Raw genomic sequence first — 18,720 nt, 5'->3', positions numbered from 1 at the left:
AAGATGCTATTAGAATAAAAAATATATTAAATATATTTCATATGATAACAGATTTTTTGTTTGGGCCGCTTCCTGCATGAGCAGAGTCTAGCGCAAAACTAGAATTAGATAGAGGCAGTAGTTCTGCTGTATGCCGTTAGGTGGCACTTTACAAACACTGCTGTTTTGCAAAGAGGCAGCGCACACATTCTACTAACGCTCACCTCCCCAAGATGCTTTGCGCGCGTCGGCTTCATTTGTGCGCTACTGCGCAGGTACCCTGTCTTCTCCATTCCCAAATTAAGACTCTTAATTTGGCTCTCACTTTTTAATTATAGGATTAGGAATTAATGGGGGTCCTTGTCACAATAGCGGCTCGATGAGGGGTCCTCGAGAAAATTTTGTTGGGAACCCCTGCTCTAAAGAACAACCAAGTGTGCTGTACTTGCAGCCATCCAGTTCTACCTTCTCAACAAGCCTGCAGGGTAGGCTCGGTTCACAGATAATAGCTGGTCCAAGGTCATGAAGTGACCTTTGTGAGTGGTGCAAGACCGGAACTGCAGTCTAGAGTACCTTGCACTGCTGTTTGGTATCACAATGGTTTGGCTCTGGGTTTGTGTTTTTTTTAATAGCACTTTTCTAGTGCACTGCAAAAAGGGACTCACTGCTGTCTTCTAACCTCTCGCTATAAAAATGGAACTTTTTTACATTATGTCTGCTATATTCACTGCTGGGGGTAGAGCAAATAAGCTCACCCCGCTTGGACAACCTCACCTCTTGCTGATTTCTGAGCAAAATAACGTCTGCACGCGGCAGCTTGCTTCTTACTGCCAAGAAAAAGGGCAGCAATTTTGCAAAAAGACAAAATATCGCGTGTTTTTATTGGCCTCTTAGTGTCTTCAGAGAACAAATCAACCTGAGCCGCCGTTGACGTCAACGGTGTTCCCAAGAGTTCTCCCCACTCTACCTACCCCGGGGCCATTTATAGCTTTAGCGCAAGCACCTGCGGACAGCCTCCCCTACATAACTCTGAAATGTTCGTGTTTCCGGCGTTCTATTAAGGAGTCTCCGCTGCTCCGGAACTTTAGCATCTTGGGAGTTCTGACGCCGCCATAGCGCTGGAACGTTCGGGTTTCCGGCGTTCTATCAACGTCAAAGTGGTATCCGCTGCTTCGGAACGTTCGCGTGCCAAGAGTTCTGCCCGCCACCAAAGGCTTCTCCGCTCAGCGCTGCGCCAACTTCCCTTCCATCCAAAGAGGCGTCCCCAAGCGCTGACTCCAGCTGATCCTGATCTGCCGCTTAGCTCCGTCGTCAGCTCCGCCTCCCAACCCGGCAGCGGGAAGTGGCTTTGGCCTCCTGTATGGCTCCTCCGCTCCTTCCGGCCCCTCCTCTCCTCTCGCCGGCTGTGTCTCTCGGCGCCCTCAGCACGAGGGTGCCGGCCCAGGAGGGCTCCCCAGAACGCTCTGCTTCGCCTTCTGCTGAGTGGCGCTGAGTCCCGCAGGCGCCTCCCAGGATGAAGTGCCACTACGAAGTGCTGGGGGTGAAGCGCGACGCCTCCGACGAAGACCTGAAGCGAGCCTACCGGAGGTTGGCGTTACGTTGGCATCCAGGTATTTATAATTTACTTGTGTCACATATATATATATAATCAAACCCTCAGAGCCGTTTGCAAAAAGATAAAACCATAAAAATGGGAGCGGGGGTGGGACGCGTTACAATACATTGAAACACAGAGAAGTTAACATACTAAAACGGATTAAAATTCACACCAGCATTTCTAAGCCTCTGGGTGGGCTTGTCTAAACGAGAATGTTTTCAGCAGGCGCCGGAAAGAGTAAGGTGAACGCGCCTGCCTGATACCATTAGGCAGTGAGTTCCAAAGGGTCCAGTGCTGCCACACTGAACGATCGAATTACTGTATTACAAATGCGGTAATTGGGTGTTGTGTGGCACCTGTAGACCTGTAGTGGCATCAATTACAGCCAGGCCTGACGGGGGGGGGGGTTTCTATGCACAGCTCTATGCACAACTACCTGGGAGTAATCCCCAAAGGAAAAGCAAAAAGGTTACCTCAGAGATGTAATTCAGGTGACTGCTCTGTAAGTTTAATAGCTGCACCGAGCAGTTCTGTTAAAATGAAAATCAAAGTGTCTTACACTTTTCAGCATAAAATCGTTGCATGCTCTGCTTAACAACATCAACAGTGACAATAGTGAGGGCTACAGACTCGGTGCCTCTATATCGTGACTAATATTAAAATTGGTAGCCTAGAATGAAGCTGTATTTTTAATCAGACACCTGATTGGTTATTAATTCTTGCTAGCTTAATATCCTACTTTTTTGACCCTCTTACTGTCTGCAGGGAGGCTTACAATGGAAAACAGTAGTTTGATGTAAAATATAAAATAAGCAATTAATAGCCCATTGTTCGATATACAGTGGTACCTCGAGTTACAAATGCCTCAGATTACAAACGCTTCAGGTTACAAACTCCGCTAACCTGGAAGAGTTACCTTGAGTTGAGAACTTTGCCCCAGGATGGGAACGGAAATGGTGTGCTGGCAGCGCACCAGCAGCAAGAGGCCCCATTAGCGAAAGCACGCCTCTGGTTAAGAACAGTTTCAGGTTAAGAACGGACCTCTGGAATGAATTAAGTTCGTAACTAGAGGTACCACTGTATTTCCAGAAGTGTAGCTTTGTTAGTCTGTTGTCGCAAAAAAGAGCAAAGACTCCTGTTAAAGAATAACAAATTTATTATGGCAAAAACCTGCACCATAACCAATTTGTTAGCCTTTAAAAAGTGCTAAAGAATTCTCAGCTGTTTTCATCCAATATATTAGATATATTGAACAGCCAACTAATATATTACTTAGAATAGACCATTGATTTCAGTGCATGTACTCTAAGAATGAGTGGCATTGGATGCCAACCATATTGCTTTGTTATGTTGTACTCTTGCATTATCCAAACACAGGAAGGGTGTCTCTACATAGTTCATTAATTGTTTTAGTGAGGTCATAATAACTCTGGCTGGCAGCACAAATGCTATGGAGTGCGCTTACTATGAGCAACCTCTGACAACATGATCCTATACATGTTTACTCAGAAATAGATCCCATTGAGTTCAGGGAGGCATCAGCAGTGGGAGCCCCAAACATTGCAGAAGACAAAAACACCAACGTTGGAGGGGGGGGCACCCCAAAAAACAGCCCAGTGAGGACTTGTATGCTCAGTGGCTTTGGAAGACTGACTGATATGGGAGCACTTCAATGTTTTAAGGCACGTCCCACTTGGCATCTTTATGTCTTGAGCCCTCCTACTTGAAAGCACATCAATAGGATTAATAAGCACAACTGTCCTTGGTGGCTAGGAATGATTAAGGGTCTGGAAGCCAAGCCTTAGGAGGAGCGGTAGAAGGACTTGGGTATGTTTAGCCTGGAAAAGAGGAGATGGAAGGGAGGTATGATTAGCCATCTTTAGATATCTAAAGGACTGTCAAAATAGAAGATGTAGCAAGCTTGTTTTCTCCTGCTCTGGAGGGTAGGATTCAATCCAATGGATTAAAGTTACAAGAAATGAGATTTCCGACTAAACATCAGGAAGAACTTTCTGACCCTAAGAGCTGTTTGACAGTGGAACAGACTCCCTCAGAAGGTGGATGACTCTCCTTCCTTGCAGGTTTTTAAGAGGAGGTTGGGTAGCCATCTGTCATGGATGCTTTAGCTCAGATTCCTGCATTGCAGGGGGTTGGACTAAATGACCCTCGGGGTCGAAACTCTGCAGTTTTCTGAATCTAGGAATGCATTTCCAGTTCTGGCTGGTTTGCCAGCCACTGCACTTGGAGATGACTCTGAAACTTCTAAACCGAACCAAAATGCAGCAGATGGATTACTGGCTGCTGTGCCATTCAAAACCTGCACGGCCCATTTCAAAACAGCTGTACTGTTTTCTGTTTGTTTCTGGGCCCAGTTCAAGGGGCTCAAATACGTCCCTAAAACCTGAAAGACTCCCCCCCCTTCCCTTAAGACTTCCCCTAAGCTGTGGAATCCCCTCCCCACAGAGGTGCACCTGACCCCTGGATTGTATCACTTTCTCTGTATGCTGAAGACTTGCCTCTCTACCCAAACCTTAGAAAACATGAGTTGTAGCCAATGCTCACTCTCCTCAGAGTAGATCCATTGAAATGGAACGGTGACACCAGTCAGAAGAGCATGATGCTCCTAATTTGAGGGTTGTGGGTTCAAGCCCCACGTCGGACAAGAGATTCCTGCCTTGCAGGGGGTCAGACTGGATGATCCTTGTGGTTCCTTCAACCTCTACGGGTCTGTGATTCTATAAGTTGTGCCTATTAATTTCAGTGGGCTTACTCTGAGGGAAACTAATATTGGATGAAACCCTGTATTTTTTGGACCCACCCTGTTCATCTTGCTGTAAATTGTTTTGGCCGGTTTAATATATTTACTTCCTGCCATATCACTGACGCTTTCCCTTTCTTCCCTGATTTCAGCCTGGCTGTGTTGCTTAAATTCCTTTGCTGTGTCTTTGCAGACAAGAACCTCGAAAATGCTGAAGAAGCGGCTGAGCAGTTCAAGCTGATCCAAGCTGCGTACGACGTCCTGAGCGATCCCCAAGAAAGAGCCTGGTAAGTCTTGCCTTCTCCTCTTCTGGATGGTTGCAGCCTGAATCCCCACTCAGCCGCCTATGATAGAGTCTAAGCCAATGCCCTGGGATTGAAAGAGAAATGGTGATTTTCTTTCATTCTGCACTGAAAAGCTTCAGGCTTCGCTTTCTGTTCCTTTTCTTCTTCTTAGGTACGACAATCACAGGGAAGCTTTGCTGAAAGGGGGCGTCGATGGAGAATACCAAGATGACAGCCTGGACGTCTTCCAATATTTCACTGTTACCTGTTACTCCGGCTATGGAGATGATGAGAAGGTAACTCAACACGAAGAGAACCACAGAAGTTAGGCAGTGAGACCTGTTGTTGCACTGTGGCAGATTCCTGTCCACAATACCAGCCAGCTATGCCGTTTTCAAGATACTACACTCTGTTTCCCATCTCAATATCCCTTTTATTTGTTTTTATCAACCAACAGGTGTGCGTGGCTGCTGAGCTCACGGAACTCGCTCTCCCCCCCCCCTTCTCCTTAGATCCTTCCCACAAAATATTTTTTTGTCCTTCTGCATTCCTCCAAGTACAAACACATCTCCCTCCCTTATGCATGAGGTTTAGCTATCCAGAGAACTAATTCACTAATTTGCAACCCCATTGATCCAGAAAATCGTGGAAGCAAAGAGATTCAATTGGGGGTGGGGTATACCAGCGTCCAGCTCTTTCCTTCTGTTTTCCTGGAGGAACAGAAGCATGAGTCGTGTGCAGAAATGTGTGTGTGTGGGGGGGGGAGTAGCAACAATGTCCAATTATGTTGGTACCCAGCACCCACTGGTGTGAGCAAAATTTAGAACGACATTAAATACAGGTGAAACTCGGAAAATTAGAATATCGTCGAAAAGTGCATTTATTTCAGTAATGCAATTTATTATTTTTCTTTTAATTTTTACAAATGCTTTCTTTTGGAAATTCCACAGTAATAAAACAAATAGTTACAATAATACAAAAATGAACATTGCTATTACATTTCATGAATTACATTCCATTTATAATTGACCCGCCTAACGACAAATAATTCCAATTACAACAAATAAAGGCTTGACATATCTTGCTTTGCATGTCATGCATCTATCTCATATATTGGTTTCACCTTTTAAGTTGCGTTACCGGAATAAATGCACTTTTCGACGATCTTCTAATTTTCTGAGTTTCACCTGTATTGGTTTAAAAAGTCACATTTCCAAAATGCAACACGCCCTGCAGTGTGACAGGAACATTAGAAAACAAGCCAAAAGCGCTAGCTTTATAATCGGGGAAACTAACAGGATATTCCTCACATCTGAATGCACCTTAAGGGGGGATGGTTACCAACCAGGCCAATAGTTGAATTGTGTATCAGAAGCTTGGAAACCTGAACAATTCTTCCCACACACCATCACCTGTGCAGGTAACTGAGCCCTGCCTTTTCTCTGGGATTGACTGCGCGATCTCTTTCAGGGCTTCTTCGCAGTGTATCGGCACGTCTTCGAAATGATTGCGAAAGAAGAAATGGAATCCATTCAGGAGGAAGATGCTGAAGAATTTCCAAGTTTTGGAGACTCCCAGAGTGACTATGACACGGTAAGAAACCAAGGCTGCGGTCCTGTACACACCTAACTGGGTGTAAGTCCCACTGAACTCAGTGGGGCTTACTTCCGAGTAGACATGTAGGATTGCACTGTAGAATCATCTGCTCATAGAACTTGGAGGGTTGGGAAAGGGACCTCAAGGGTCATCCCGTCCAAAACCCTGCAATGGAGGACTAATAGATTTGCAACACAGTTTTCTGCATGGTGCGCCTGTAGTTTTGTTTGCTGCTAAATCGCCCCCATGTGCTGGTATTACATAGTGGACATTCCTCTTCTCCGCCAGTGCAATTGTTTCTTTCCAGAAATCTAGACTGGTGATGGGGAAATTGACTCCTATGGTGAGCCATTCTGTATAAACACATTAAGATCTACCACGACACCTCCATGGAGTAGAGGCCCCCCTCTTCTGATCCTGATACCTGAGAGAGTCTATAGGGAAGGAGGTCGTCTTCCATGTTTGTTTTTTTATTGGGGAGGGGCTTAGTCATTTAGACTCTAATGTGAGCACCTTAAATCGGGCCTCAGGACGGCTTTTTGGAAACAGAGCCTATGTGAAATCTGAAGGGTACACTGCCAGTAATCTGGCCGCTGCATTTTGGGTCAGTTTTGAAGTTTCTGAGTCATCTTCCAAGGGCAGCCCCATGTAGAGCACATTGCAGCAATCCAGCCTGTAAGTTGCTAGGCCATGGCATACCGTGGCCAAGTCCTTCCTGTCCAAAAGGGGTTGTAAACCGTCCCTTTAAAGGACTAATTTTGAAACAAATCATTGTTGATCCTTCCTTCTGTGCGCTCTCTCTCTTCCCCCTCTCCCCCCAAGTAGGTCGTCCACCCCTTCTATGGTTACTGGCAGAGCTTCTGCACCCGGAAGAATTTTGCCTGGAAGGAAGAGTACGACACCCGGCAGGCCTCCAACCGCTGGGAGAAGCGAGCAATGGAGAAGGAGAACAAGAAGACCCGCGACAAAGCGAGGCGGGAGCGCAACGAGCTGGTCCGCGAGCTGGTTGCCTTCATCCGCAAGAGGGACAAGCGGGTTCAGGCGCACCGGAAGCTTCTGGAAGAGCAGAACGCTGAGAAAGCGAAGAAGGCGGAGGAGCTGCGTCGGAAGCAGAAACTGAAGCAAGCAAAGTATGGGAAGCTTCCGCAGCCGGTTCTCTTGAGAGCCCGTTGTTGATTTATTCTTTTATTTTGATGGTTTATATCCTGCCCTTTGCTGATTATGACAGCCAAATAGAGAAGGATCCATAAAAGAACACCACCCTTTGCAACACAGAACAAAAAAAAACTAATCCATCCCTGTCTGTAGAAAACTAGCTCGTCAAAGCAGAGGCGAGGCTGGAAGTTTCCTTTCTGAAATGGAGTTGTCTGTTTGTAGGGGGAGACATAGGGAAGGGCACAGTGCTGGCTCCCATGTTTTTTGGGGGGTGGGCTTGGGCAAGATGCCCTTACCACACCCTGTTTGCTTCCCCTAATCCTCACCACTGCCCAGAAAGGGAAATTGACGTAAGGATGGAGAAGCTGCGGGGCTCCAGATTCTTGTGGAACCTCAACTCCCATCATGCCTGGCCGTTGGCCGTGCTGGCTGAAGCCAATGGGATCTGGAGTCCAGAAACATTGGAGCGCCACAGCTTCCCTGCATCTGCTTGGTCTTGTCCCTGCTTGCGTTCTCACTGTAAAGGGGGGGGGGCAGACAGGAAGTGCAGAGGGGACCAGCAGCAAGGGCACAAACCTCTGAGCATGCGCAGTGGGTCTCTGTGGTGGTGGTGGACCTAGGTGGCTGTCCATTGATTCTGGACACTAGCCCTGAAGACAAAGACTCTTACCACTGTGTTCTCTGAATGGTCCATAAAACCATAGAACTGTAGAGTTGGAAGGGACCTTGTAGGTCCTTTAGTCCAACCCCCCTGTGATGCAGGAATCTCAACTAAAGCACCCATGGCAGATGCCCATACAACCTCTGCTTAAAAACCTCCGAGGAAGGAGAGTCCACAACCTTCCAAGGGAGTCGAACAGCTTTTAACAGTCAGAAAGTTCTTCCTGATGTTTAGTCGGAATCTCCTTTCTTGTAACATGAATCCATTGGTTCGAGTCCTTCCCTCCAGAGCAAGAGAAAACAAGCTTTTGCTCCTCCTTCCATGTGACCTCCCCTTTAGGTATTTGAAGATGGCTATTGTCAGAGGGTCGTCAGGGCTACTCTAGAGTAACTCCGCCTGCATCCAGTTTGTCTTCAAAGACGTTTATTGTGCTATTTATTTACAGTGTAGAGACAGCTTAAAACCTGACCTTGCGTCCCGAATCAGAATCCGGCAATGGCGTACATCTGTTCCTACGCCAGCAAAGTAGTCTGGGCACCCCAAAACGCCGTCCCCTTGACCTGCGTTGCGGTGCTCTCCTTACTTCTTGCGCCGGAAGGAGTGATGCCCTTTCAGCTTCCTCCCTGAGCGGTCGGTGCCCTGGCTATGCAACATCCCTGAGCATCTGCCTGCATCCCTCCGCCCCGAGCTTTCCCATTGTTCCTCCCTCTGATTTCTCTCCTCCTCCGAGTCTCTTCCTCCCCCTCTGGCTGCTTCAGAACCACTGGTGCTCTCTGTATTTGACGAGGTGGACGTCAGGATGATGGGGGCTGGCTCCCTGTAGGGAGTCACCCTTACAGCTATCATACCTCCTCTCAGTCTCCTCTTTTCCAGGCTAAACATGCCCAGATCCTTTAACCGCTCTTCATAAGACTTAGTTTCCAGAGCCTTGATCATCTTGGTTGCCCTCTTCTGCATACTTTCCAGCTCGTCAACATCCTTCTTAAATTGTTCCGTCCCTTCATTTCAGTGCTGGATTTAGGGCAGTGCCTATATTGGTATGGCTACCTACTGGGAAGGGATGCGGATGGTGCTGTGGGTTAAACCACAGAGCCTAGGGCTTGCCGATTGAAAGGTTGGCGGTTCAAATCCCCACGACCGGGGTGAGCTCCCGTTGCTCAGTCCCAGCTCCTGCCAACCTAGCAGTTCGAAAGCATGCAGTGCAAGTAGATAAATAGGTACTGCTCCGGTGGGAAGGTAAACAGTGTTTCCGTACGCTGCTCTGGTTTCGCCAGAAGCAGCTTAGTCATGCTGGCCACATGACCCAGAAAAACTGTCTGCGGAAGCGGACAAACGCTGGCTCCCTCGGCCTTTAAAGCAAGATGAGCACCGCAACCCCAGAGTCGTTCGCGACTGGACTTAATTGTCAGGGGTCCCTTTACCTTTACCTACTGGGGGGGGGGAAGCAACTATACCCAAAAGGAATTATTGTGAAAACAAGAAATATTTGTTGGGGAAGCAAGCACCATATTTTGTCCTTGATCAAGGCACCCTATTTCCAGATTTTGCCCCTGCTTCATCTGCTGTTTGGGAGATTCAAATGTTCTTTGCTGGTGAGGCCATTTTGATAGCCAAGCATGTCACACAAATCGAACCTTCTCCTTTCAAAGGCTGGTGGAGCAGTATAAGGAGCAGAGCTGGATTGTCATGTCCGATCTGGAGCGAGAACTGCAGCAGATGGAAGCCCAGTACGAAAAGGAGTTTGGAGATGGTTCTGATGAAGGAGAGAAGGAGGAGGAGCAGGAATCAAAAGAGGGTAAGGGAGAGTTTGCAGTTTGCCACTAATGGCAGAGCTGGGTAAATCGCCCAGTGTTTTCTGCTGGGTTCCAGACTAGGGAGCCTGCCAAGCAGGCAGAGGTTTTCAAGTCAATTTGCAGTTTGCAACAAATACAGGAAAACCAGTTACACAGGGGTTACGTTCCGGGGATTACGCCTGGAACCAAAATTGTGTATACTCACGAAGCACTTTGGGTTCAATGGCAGGTGGGATTGCCAAAGTATTTCCCCCCTCATATGCCCACACCCTTTCTGCCCCCTTTTAATTTCAAATTAGAACAAATTAAATGCGCAAGAGTTGCAGGTTTACTGTACAGTGAAAACGGCAATATATTAACGTTAGCAAATCGGTTCATCGGGTCTTTTAAGCAAAGAAGCAGCTGTAGATTAAGACAGCACAAATACTCTAGTGTGTTGCTGTAACGTAACTGAAATCCAGTGGTATTTATTCCCAAGAGAGATTAGTGCAGGCATAGGCAAACTTGGCCCTCCATATGTTTTGGGACTACAACTCCCATCATCCCTAGCTAACAGAACCAGTGGTCAGGGATGATGGGAGCTGTAGTCCCAAAACATCTGGACTGACGAGTTTGCCCATGCCTGGATTAGAGTGTCGGACAAAGGCCTGGGAGGCCAGGGTTCAAATCCCCATTTGGCCATGAAACTACTGGGGAACACCGGGCCAGTCGCTGCCTCTCAGCATAATCTACCCGGCAGGGTTGTCGTGATTAAATGAGGAGGAGAACTGCGGTTGCCACCTTGAGCTCTGTGGAGAAAAAGCTTGAAATTTAAATGCTATAAGGAAATAAATAAAAAATGACTGTGCATAGAATTACAGGCCAAATGGGATTTCCTCCTGACTAGGCATGACTAAGGGGACGTGGGTGGCGCTGTGATCTAAACCACTGAGCCTAGGGCTTGCCAATCAGAAGGTCGGCAGTTCAAATCCCCGCAACAGGGTGAGCTCCCGTTGCTCAGTCCCAGCTCCTGTCCACCTAGCAATTCAAAAGCACGTCAAAGTGCAAGTAGATAAATAGGTACCGCTCCAGTGGGAAGGTAAACAGCGTTTCCGTGCGCTGCTCTGGTTCGCCAGAAGTGGCTTAGTCATGCTGGCCACATGACCCGGAAGCTGTACGCCTGCCCCCTCGGCCAGTAAAGCGAGATGAGCGTGCAACCCAGAGTCGTCCGCGACTGGACCTAACGGTCAGAGGTCCCTTTACCTTTGACCTTTAGGCATGACTTTCACTCACTTGTAAGGCTTCAGTTCAAAATGTAACCCCCTATTAATGCCACTCAGTAGGAGTAATCAAGCGTAGAAATGGATCAGTACGTATCTTTACTTGAGTCATTTCAGGTTCCTCTGCTGTTGCTTATCTCTTTCAGATAAATTGAGTGAAGAGGGTGACGAGACTGACTTTTATGATGATCTCTACTGCCCTGCTTGTGATAAATCCTTTAAGACCGATAAAGCGTGAGTTTCTCTCTCTTTCTAACCCCCTTGTGTCACAGACTTTTTTGGAAGGAAGTTGCATTGATTTCCAAGGCGCTTGTCCCAAGTGTGCCTGTGTTTAATCCACTTCTGCTGTTGTTAGGCTGCTCAAGCCTAGCTGCTCTCTTCCTAACGCCTCTCTGACAACTCTTTGCAGCATGAAGAACCACGAAAAGTCCAAGAAGCACAGAGAGATGGTAGCCTTGTTGCGGAAACAACTGGAGGAAGAAGAGGAGGGATTTTCTGTCGCTGCGGCTGATGAGAATGAACTGAATGCTGACGAGGAAGAGGAGACAGAAGAACTACCCAAACAAAAGTACTTATTACAAGATGGGGAAAGGCCAGAGCTCAAGGGCAGAGCATCTACTTTGCGTGCAAAAGCTCCCAGGTTTAATCCCAAGCACCTCCAAGGAGGGAGAGACTTCCTATCTGAAATCCTGGAGAGTTGCTGCCAGTCAGTGGATGCAGTACTGAACTAGATGGGCCAGTGGCCTGACTCAATATAAGGCAGCTTCCTATGTCCCTCAGCTGTTACTGTAAAAGCTCCTTTGGTAATGGGGTTTTGTAAAAAAATCAATGTCTTTCATGCCATTGCTAGGCAGGTGGGAGCGTGTTTGGGGTTACAAAAAAGCATGGAGCAAGTTTGTCTCCTGCTTGAATAGTGGCCCCATGTTCATGGCCATGAAAGTGAATGGCTCTTACTTAATCACTTGCTTTTTCCTCCTTCCTCTGGGTCCTTTTTCCTTGTGTGTCGTGTCTGTCTAGATCAGTGTTTCTCAACCTTGGGTCCCCAGCTGTTGTTGGGCCTACAACTCCCATCACCCTTGACTACTGGTCTTGCTAGCTAGGGATGATGGGAATTGTAGTCCAGCAATAGCTGGGGACCCAAGGTTGAGAAACACTGGTCTAGATTGTGCGCCTGAGAGCAGTGGCCATCTCAGTACTGATTTTTGTAACCTTTAGGCCCCAGACAAAAACGTTCCTCTTTAACCAGGCATTTGGGTGACTTGACACCCGATGCCTTTTTAAATGTGTTGCGGAAGGTGGGATTAATGGGTTGTTTTTGTTCTTATTTTTATTTATTGTGGTTTTATGTTGTGAACCACCCTGATATCTATGGGAATAGGGTGGCATACAAATTTAATTAATAATAACAATGACAATAATCACCTAAACTTTTTTAAAAAATAGTGCTTCCTTTACCAGAAAAAAAAATTAAAATGAGCAGTACAAAGGTAAAGGTACCCCTGACCATTAGCTCCAGTTGCGGACGACTCTGGGGTTGCTGCGCTCATCTCGCTTTACTGGCCGAGGGAGCCAGCATACAGCTTCCAGGTCATGGAGCCAGCATGACTAAGCCGCTTCTGGCGAACCAGAGAAGCGTAGAGCAGCGCAGTAAAATGAGCAGTACTGACATCTTAATACTTTGTTTTTACAGGCTCTCAAAGAAGCAGAGAAAGAAACAAAAACCAATGATGGTAAGAATGTGTGTGTGTGTGTGTGTGTGTGTGTGTGTGTGTGTGAGAGAGAGAGAGAGAGAGAGAGAGAGAGAGAGAGAGAGAATTCCTGTTGCATGTCTTGTGTTGTATAATCTCCACCAGCAATGGCTGCATTCACTCGAGTTACACCACTGCAAATGCCTTGACTGCAAATTGTCTTTTTAGTTTATGTGTTCAATTGATTTACAGCATTTGCACCCCTGCTTTTCCTCAAGGTGGCATGCATGGTTAATCCCAACAACAACCCTGTGAGGTAGGTTAGGCTGACAGATGCAGTGACTGGTCCTGGTTTAAGTACGCAATTGGTTCCGGAAGTCTGTACTTAACCTGAAGCAAACTTTCCCATTGAAAGTAATGGAAAGTGGATTAATCCGTTTCAGACGGGTCCGCAGAGTACTTAAACTGAAAGTACTTAAACCGAAGTATGACTGTACCACATTGGCTCTCGGTTGACAATAGGAAACGGCTAAGGCTGTGAGTACATGAGAACATAAAGAAGCATCTGCTTGATCAGGCCAATGGTCCTTCTTGTCCAACAGCACTCTTCTTATATGCTTATTAGGCTCTTACGTTGGCTTCTGTTGGTTGATCTGCAGTTGAAGGCAACCTGAATGATATCCTCTCTACAACCATTTCTCTCATTATGGAGAGAACACATGATGAAAACGGGGCCTTGAGAGCATCCAAGCCCGGGGCCCCCTCCCAATTCCCTTTGGGGGTCATCTTTTGAGGGCCCTGAAGCCAGCGAGGACCACAATTAAAGAGGGGGAGCGGATGGGCCAGGGCTGTAGAAAAAACCCTTTGGCTGCCAGGTGACTTCAAGTTGCTGCACTCCCACCAGTGTCCACCAGAGGGCAGGCAAGAATGAAGCAGAGCCCTCTTTTAAGGAGGGAAAAAAGGGAACCGTAGTTGCATCATTCCTAGGCATATGATCAGCAGTGGCGCAGCACCGGAAGTCGCTTCTGTGCATGTCCAGACATGCGTAGAAGCGACCTCTGGTGCCGGCTCCGCTCGATTTCCGGTGCCCAGACATGGCAGAGCGGCACCAGAATTCGGTTCTGCGCATGCCCAGGCATGCGCAGAACCGATTTCCGGCAGCACTCGGCAAGTGAGCAAGCAGCCAGCCGGGAGCTGGGACATTTATGCAGCTGAGGAGCCTCCCTGGCCGGCAGGAACTGCTTTCTTATAAATCCGGGGGATTTATGGGATATTTTGCGATTCGGGATAACAGCGGGAAACGGATTTAAATACGGGGGTTTCCTGCGAAAAATGGGAGAGTTGACAGCTATGTTCCTAGGTTAAAGGAATGACTTGCCTTGGGCCTTGTTTCCGGCAAAGGGAGGCTTATACACCTGTGGCTTCCCTGACTGCAGTTTCTTAAGGTCCCTGCTGCTCCTGGCTGCTCTCCCTTCCGCCCTGCTCCTTCCCTGGGGTGTTTAAATAGCCATTTGTCCATGGGGTGACCCACCCTCTCAATTCCCTTCTGACTGCAGCTCCTGGTTTCTCAGATGAGAGGAGTGTTGGTTCAGGGAAGGGTGACTCTCTTGGGGCAGATATGGTAGTACCCTCGCAGCAGTGCCTTCTTCCGGCAAGGAATGATGGGAATTGTTGCTTGCTCGGGTACAGGAAGTTCTGTTAGGGGTCCCTTGGCTTCCCAGCGTCCCCTAGGAGAAGTTGACTGCTGAACCAGTCCTGAACCCTCGTGCTTCTGGCAAGCCTACATTTGTGGTTGGCCTGAATCCTCAGTAGATTATGCCCTAATAGACTTGCTGACCTGCCGGTCAAAAGTGTTTCCCAGAATGTGGCCTCTGTCGCATGTTTACAGCCTCTAGGAGCTACAGGTGAGAGCTGAGTGCAGCGTGGAGACCACAGGTACTACCCCTCCCCTAACACCCCATACCCCAGCGGCATTTAGAACAGGGGTGGGAGAACCTCAGGCCTGCGGACAAATGTGGCCTCCCCAGCAATCTCGTATCTGGTCCCCGGCTGCATACCTTCCTGAGTCACATCCCACACCAGTCCTGCTTTTCACCCTCCTTGAGTGTTTTTGCCCAGCTGGAATGTGTCATTGGACTCTGATTGTGCCTCCTACTTGCCTGGGCTAGAGAAGAATGAGTGTGGGTGGGGAAAGTTGCCTTTTGTATAACAGTAACATTTCACATTTACTGCTCTTTGCTCAATTTTGCCTCTGGCAGGTGGCTCCAAGATGGTTAGGTGGGAGGGAATGAGGCCCTTGGTCTGAAAAGGACTCCCCACCCCTGATCTAGGGGGGCCACAGGTTTTCCTGCCCTTGCTCCAGGGACGGATCTACACTGGTTGCTTATAACGTTAAAAGCACATTATTAAAATGTGACACCAGATAGGCGCTGTAGAGCAGCCAGCCTTCGGCAATGGAAAACTGCATTGAGAGTTACACAACGTTAAATTTAATAACATTTTTACAGATCAATGTAGATCCTGCCTTGATCTCAGAATATGGATTTCTCGGGTGTGTCTGCACTGTGGGTGTCACAAATGCTTCTCTTATTCAACAGGCACAGGAAGACCCTCCCAGCGACAGAAACCTGGGGGAGCCCCCAGCCGAGGAGTCTACGCAGGCCGGTAGCACCAAGCAGAGCAGCGAGACTGACGAAGCGGGAACCGTCAGCCAAAAGCACAACCTGGAAGATGCAAGCACTGGGGAAACTGCAGAGCCCAAAGCGGAGGTGAAAAGGTAAGTGTTTAAAGTTGCGGGGATGCTGAATGCAGCAATGCGGTTTGGTTCCTTTGTGGTGCAATTTTAAATCATACAGGTGTGTGGGAAGCTGTCACTCTGGATGTTGTTGGGACTCTGTTTCCCATCAGCCACTACCAGCATGGCTGGCATTCAGGAATGGTGTGTGTGGGGGTATCCTGAGGACATCTAGGGTATTGGTTCCCAAAGTGGGCAGTGCAGCAGGATTGCCTAGAGGAGCACGGAAGGCGTACAATGACTATCAGACTTCGAAGAGCATGTGCTGTTGTTGTTATTTATTCAATTTATATCTCGCCCTTTATCAAAAGATTCCAGGGCAGTTTACAACATCAAGAACACATTTTGCTGGGCATAAAAATAAAAGCATAATACAGAAAATAATAGACAACATAATAACTAAATAATCATAACAACAGTCCCCCTCCCCCATACACCAGCTTTAAGAGGCCGTAGATTATTTAATGGCCAAAGGCCTGGGTAAAGAGGGATGTTTAATGATGGTGGCAGGTGAGCCTCTCGGGGGAAAGCATTCCACAACTGAACAAAACTGATTAACGTTTAATAAGACTAAACAGTTTCAATTGGATTTTGAGTGAATGTGCAATTAATCGTCACTGTTTTGAATTTTATCATGGTGTTAACCTTCCTTGCTTAGCCATGAAATGAATAGTTCTTTTTATAGGGTGGGGGCACTGGGAATGAGTATGGAAGCAATGGGTTGGTGGGCCAAAAAGGTTTCGGAACCACTGGGCTAGAGAGTCGCTGGTGCTCTATTCCCTGGTATGGTGGGATCATTTTTAAGAACGTTCTGCAAAGGAGATTTTAAAAATAATAATAAAAAATATTAATGCTAGTTTCAAAGTCCCTGAATCCTTGCATGTGCCGTTCCAGTTAATTTAGCTCCCACCTGTGCCATTGAACTCAAGAGTGGCTGACTAGGGTGCTCAGAGAGGGCAATGCAGGTGAAGAAGATGGCTCTTCTTTTTTTTTCTTTTAGCAGTATGAAAGCGAAAGGGAAGAAAACGAAAGACACAAAGAAAAGCTCTGCTGCAAGAGTACCTTCAGAGCATCAAACAATGGTATGTAGAAACAGTGCATCTTTTTTTACCACCTCTGTCAGTCCCAAGCTGTGTGAGATAAGGGTTAAGACAGGCATAGGCAAACTCGGCCCTCTAGATGTTTTGGGACTACAACTCCCATCATCCCTAGCTAACAGAACCAGTGGTCAGGGATGATGGGCACTGTTTGGAGGGCCAAGTTTGCCTATGCCTGAGCTCTGTATTTTCTTTTTCTCTGTTTTCTTAATTTAGATTAGTTTGGGTTTTATTGTATGTTGAAAAGTTTCTCTTAAAATTTGTATATACAGTGGTACCTCGCAAGACGAATTTGATTCGTTCCAGGAGTCAATTCGTCCTACGAAAAATGTGCCTTGCGAGTCACGGTTTCCCATAGGAATGCATTGAAACTTAATCAATGCATTCCTATGGGGGATTGGCGGCGGCGGCGCTTTGGCTCCGGGGCTGCTGCCGCCTGCCCTGAGCCAAGAGAGCAAGCGCCGCTGCCCCCGCCAGTCCCCTGAGCCAAAGCGCAGCGGGCGGTTGGCTTGGAGGACTGGCGGTGGCAGCAGCGCTTGCTCGAGAAGACAGCTGATCTTCCTTTGCCTTCTTTCCGCGCTACAGCTGGTTCCCCTTTGTGTTCTGTTTATCTCTGCCAGAGCCGAAGCGCAGCGGCAACTGGCAGAGTTGAGTGGAACCAGCTGTAGCACGGGAAGAAGGCAAAGGAAGATAGCTCACCTGCGCTACAGCTTATCTTCCTTTGCCTGCTGTAGCGCGGCTTCGTCTTGCGAGTCAACCTCAGATTGCAAAACGCATTCGTCTAGTGAAAAATTAGTCTTGCAGGGCATTCGTCTTGCGAGGTACTGGGGGAACAAAACAGGAGTAGAAAAACTTTGGGGCAGACCCACCCTGAAAATTTGAAGTACGCCCCCCCGCCCTCCAATCCTGGCAACTGTAGTTTAAGAATACAGGGAATTGTAGCCCTGCCATGGGAGAACTACCATATTTTTCGCTCCATAAAACAAAAAATGAAGGGGGAAACTCTGTGCATCTTGCGGAGGGATGCCTCTGCCATAGCTCGCAGCAGTGGGGGAGGGAGGAGCAGCCCGAAATTGGGCTGTCCCCACCCCCTCCACCAGCAGCAGGAGAAGGAGCCCTTTCAGGCTGCTGGTTGCTCCCACTCGCAACCCAATGGCGGCTCCTCTGCCTGCCCGTGCGAGAGGCAGCGGCGGGACCAGCAGCCCTTTTGGGCCGCTGGTACCTCTGCCGCTCGCAAGAGCCGGCATAGGAGCTCCGGTTGGAAGAGGCACAGCACAGTGCCTCTCCCAACTGCAGCTCCTGTGTGTGCCCCAGCGAGAGGAGGCGGTGGGACCAGCAGAATATATATTTGTGCCGTCTACAGGCAAAGAAGGCTCACAAAGTACTTGACCTTTCTTCTTCTGCCCCACTTCCAGCACGAAGCTTCCCTCCAGTGTGTTACCTGCAGCTGCGAGTTCCAGTCGCGGAATAAGCTCTTCGAACATTTAAAAGCTACGGGCCACGCCAAAGCAGTGCAAGCGCCGGCCATGAACGGAGCCGTCAGCAACAGCAGCAGGAGCAAAAAGGAAAAAAGGCGGAACAGATAACAGGACTTTCTGGGATGTGCGAGAGGAACTCCTGGTCGCTTTGGAGGGCCTCCGTGGCAAAGGCCCCTCGTTTAACCCAAGGAGGTGCAGGATTTGCAACATGAATTAAAAAGGGTCGGAAACACCTAGCCCCGTAACACTGTGCTAGCACATTGTTTAAATTGTTCCGCCCCCACCCCAAAAAACCCAGTCCTCCTTTAAAATTGATGCCTCAATTTTATGTACATTTCATAACACCCCCCCCAAAAGCACAGCTACACAATTCACAAAGAGGATCTTCCTTACTTGTAAGGAAAGCCATATACAGGAAGATGCAATAAATTATTTTACTGTACACAGTCTATTTTTAGTGCATGCTGTTCAAAGCATTTCCTTGACTCACCTGTCCTTATTAATTTAGCCCTGTTCTGAATAGTGTATAAGACATGAGACATGTGGAAAAGTGGGTTCTGTCCTGATTTGGCTCTTGCAGC

At 47.9% G+C, this 18,720-nt stretch overlaps 1 protein-coding gene across 1 annotated transcript; it reads left to right on the top strand.

Annotated features, from left to right (window-relative positions):
* The first annotated feature begins 728 nt into the window (after positions 1-728).
* DNAJC21 (DnaJ heat shock protein family (Hsp40) member C21) lies at positions 729-18,581 on the top strand. The gene is made up of 12 exons (XM_035100548.2): positions 729-1,589; positions 4,528-4,621; positions 4,791-4,914; positions 6,089-6,211; positions 7,040-7,344; positions 9,680-9,825; positions 11,229-11,316; positions 11,492-11,650; positions 12,773-12,812; positions 15,368-15,546; positions 16,565-16,646; positions 18,077-18,581. The coding sequence occupies exons 1-12, from the start codon at positions 1,493-1,495 to the stop codon at positions 18,245-18,247; spliced, it is 1,608 nt and encodes a 535-aa protein (XP_034956439.2). The 5' UTR covers positions 729-1,492; the 3' UTR covers positions 18,248-18,581.
* Positions 18,582-18,720: the final 139 nt, after the last annotated feature.

This window comes from Zootoca vivipara, chromosome 11, assembly GCF_963506605.1.
Source record: "Zootoca vivipara chromosome 11, rZooViv1.1, whole genome shotgun sequence".
NCBI classification, from domain to species: domain Eukaryota; kingdom Metazoa; phylum Chordata; class Lepidosauria; order Squamata; family Lacertidae; genus Zootoca; species Zootoca vivipara.
Note: the sequence above shows the minus strand (reverse complement) of the source record. Positions and strands in the feature narration are given on the sequence as shown.

Excerpts from the sequence above, each read along its gene's own strand:
- DNAJC21 (XM_035100548.2), top strand. The coding sequence starts at position 1,493 with ATGAAGTGCCACTACGAAGTGCTGGGGGTGAAGCGCGACGCCTCCGAC. Across the intron at positions 7,345-9,679 it reads CAGAAACTGAAGCAAGCAAA|GCTGGTGGAGCAGTATAAGG; the intron begins GTATGGGAAGCT and ends CTCCTTTCAAAG. Across the intron at positions 15,547-16,564 it reads CCCAAAGCGGAGGTGAAAAG|CAGTATGAAAGCGAAAGGGA; the intron begins GTAAGTGTTTAA and ends TTTTTCTTTTAG.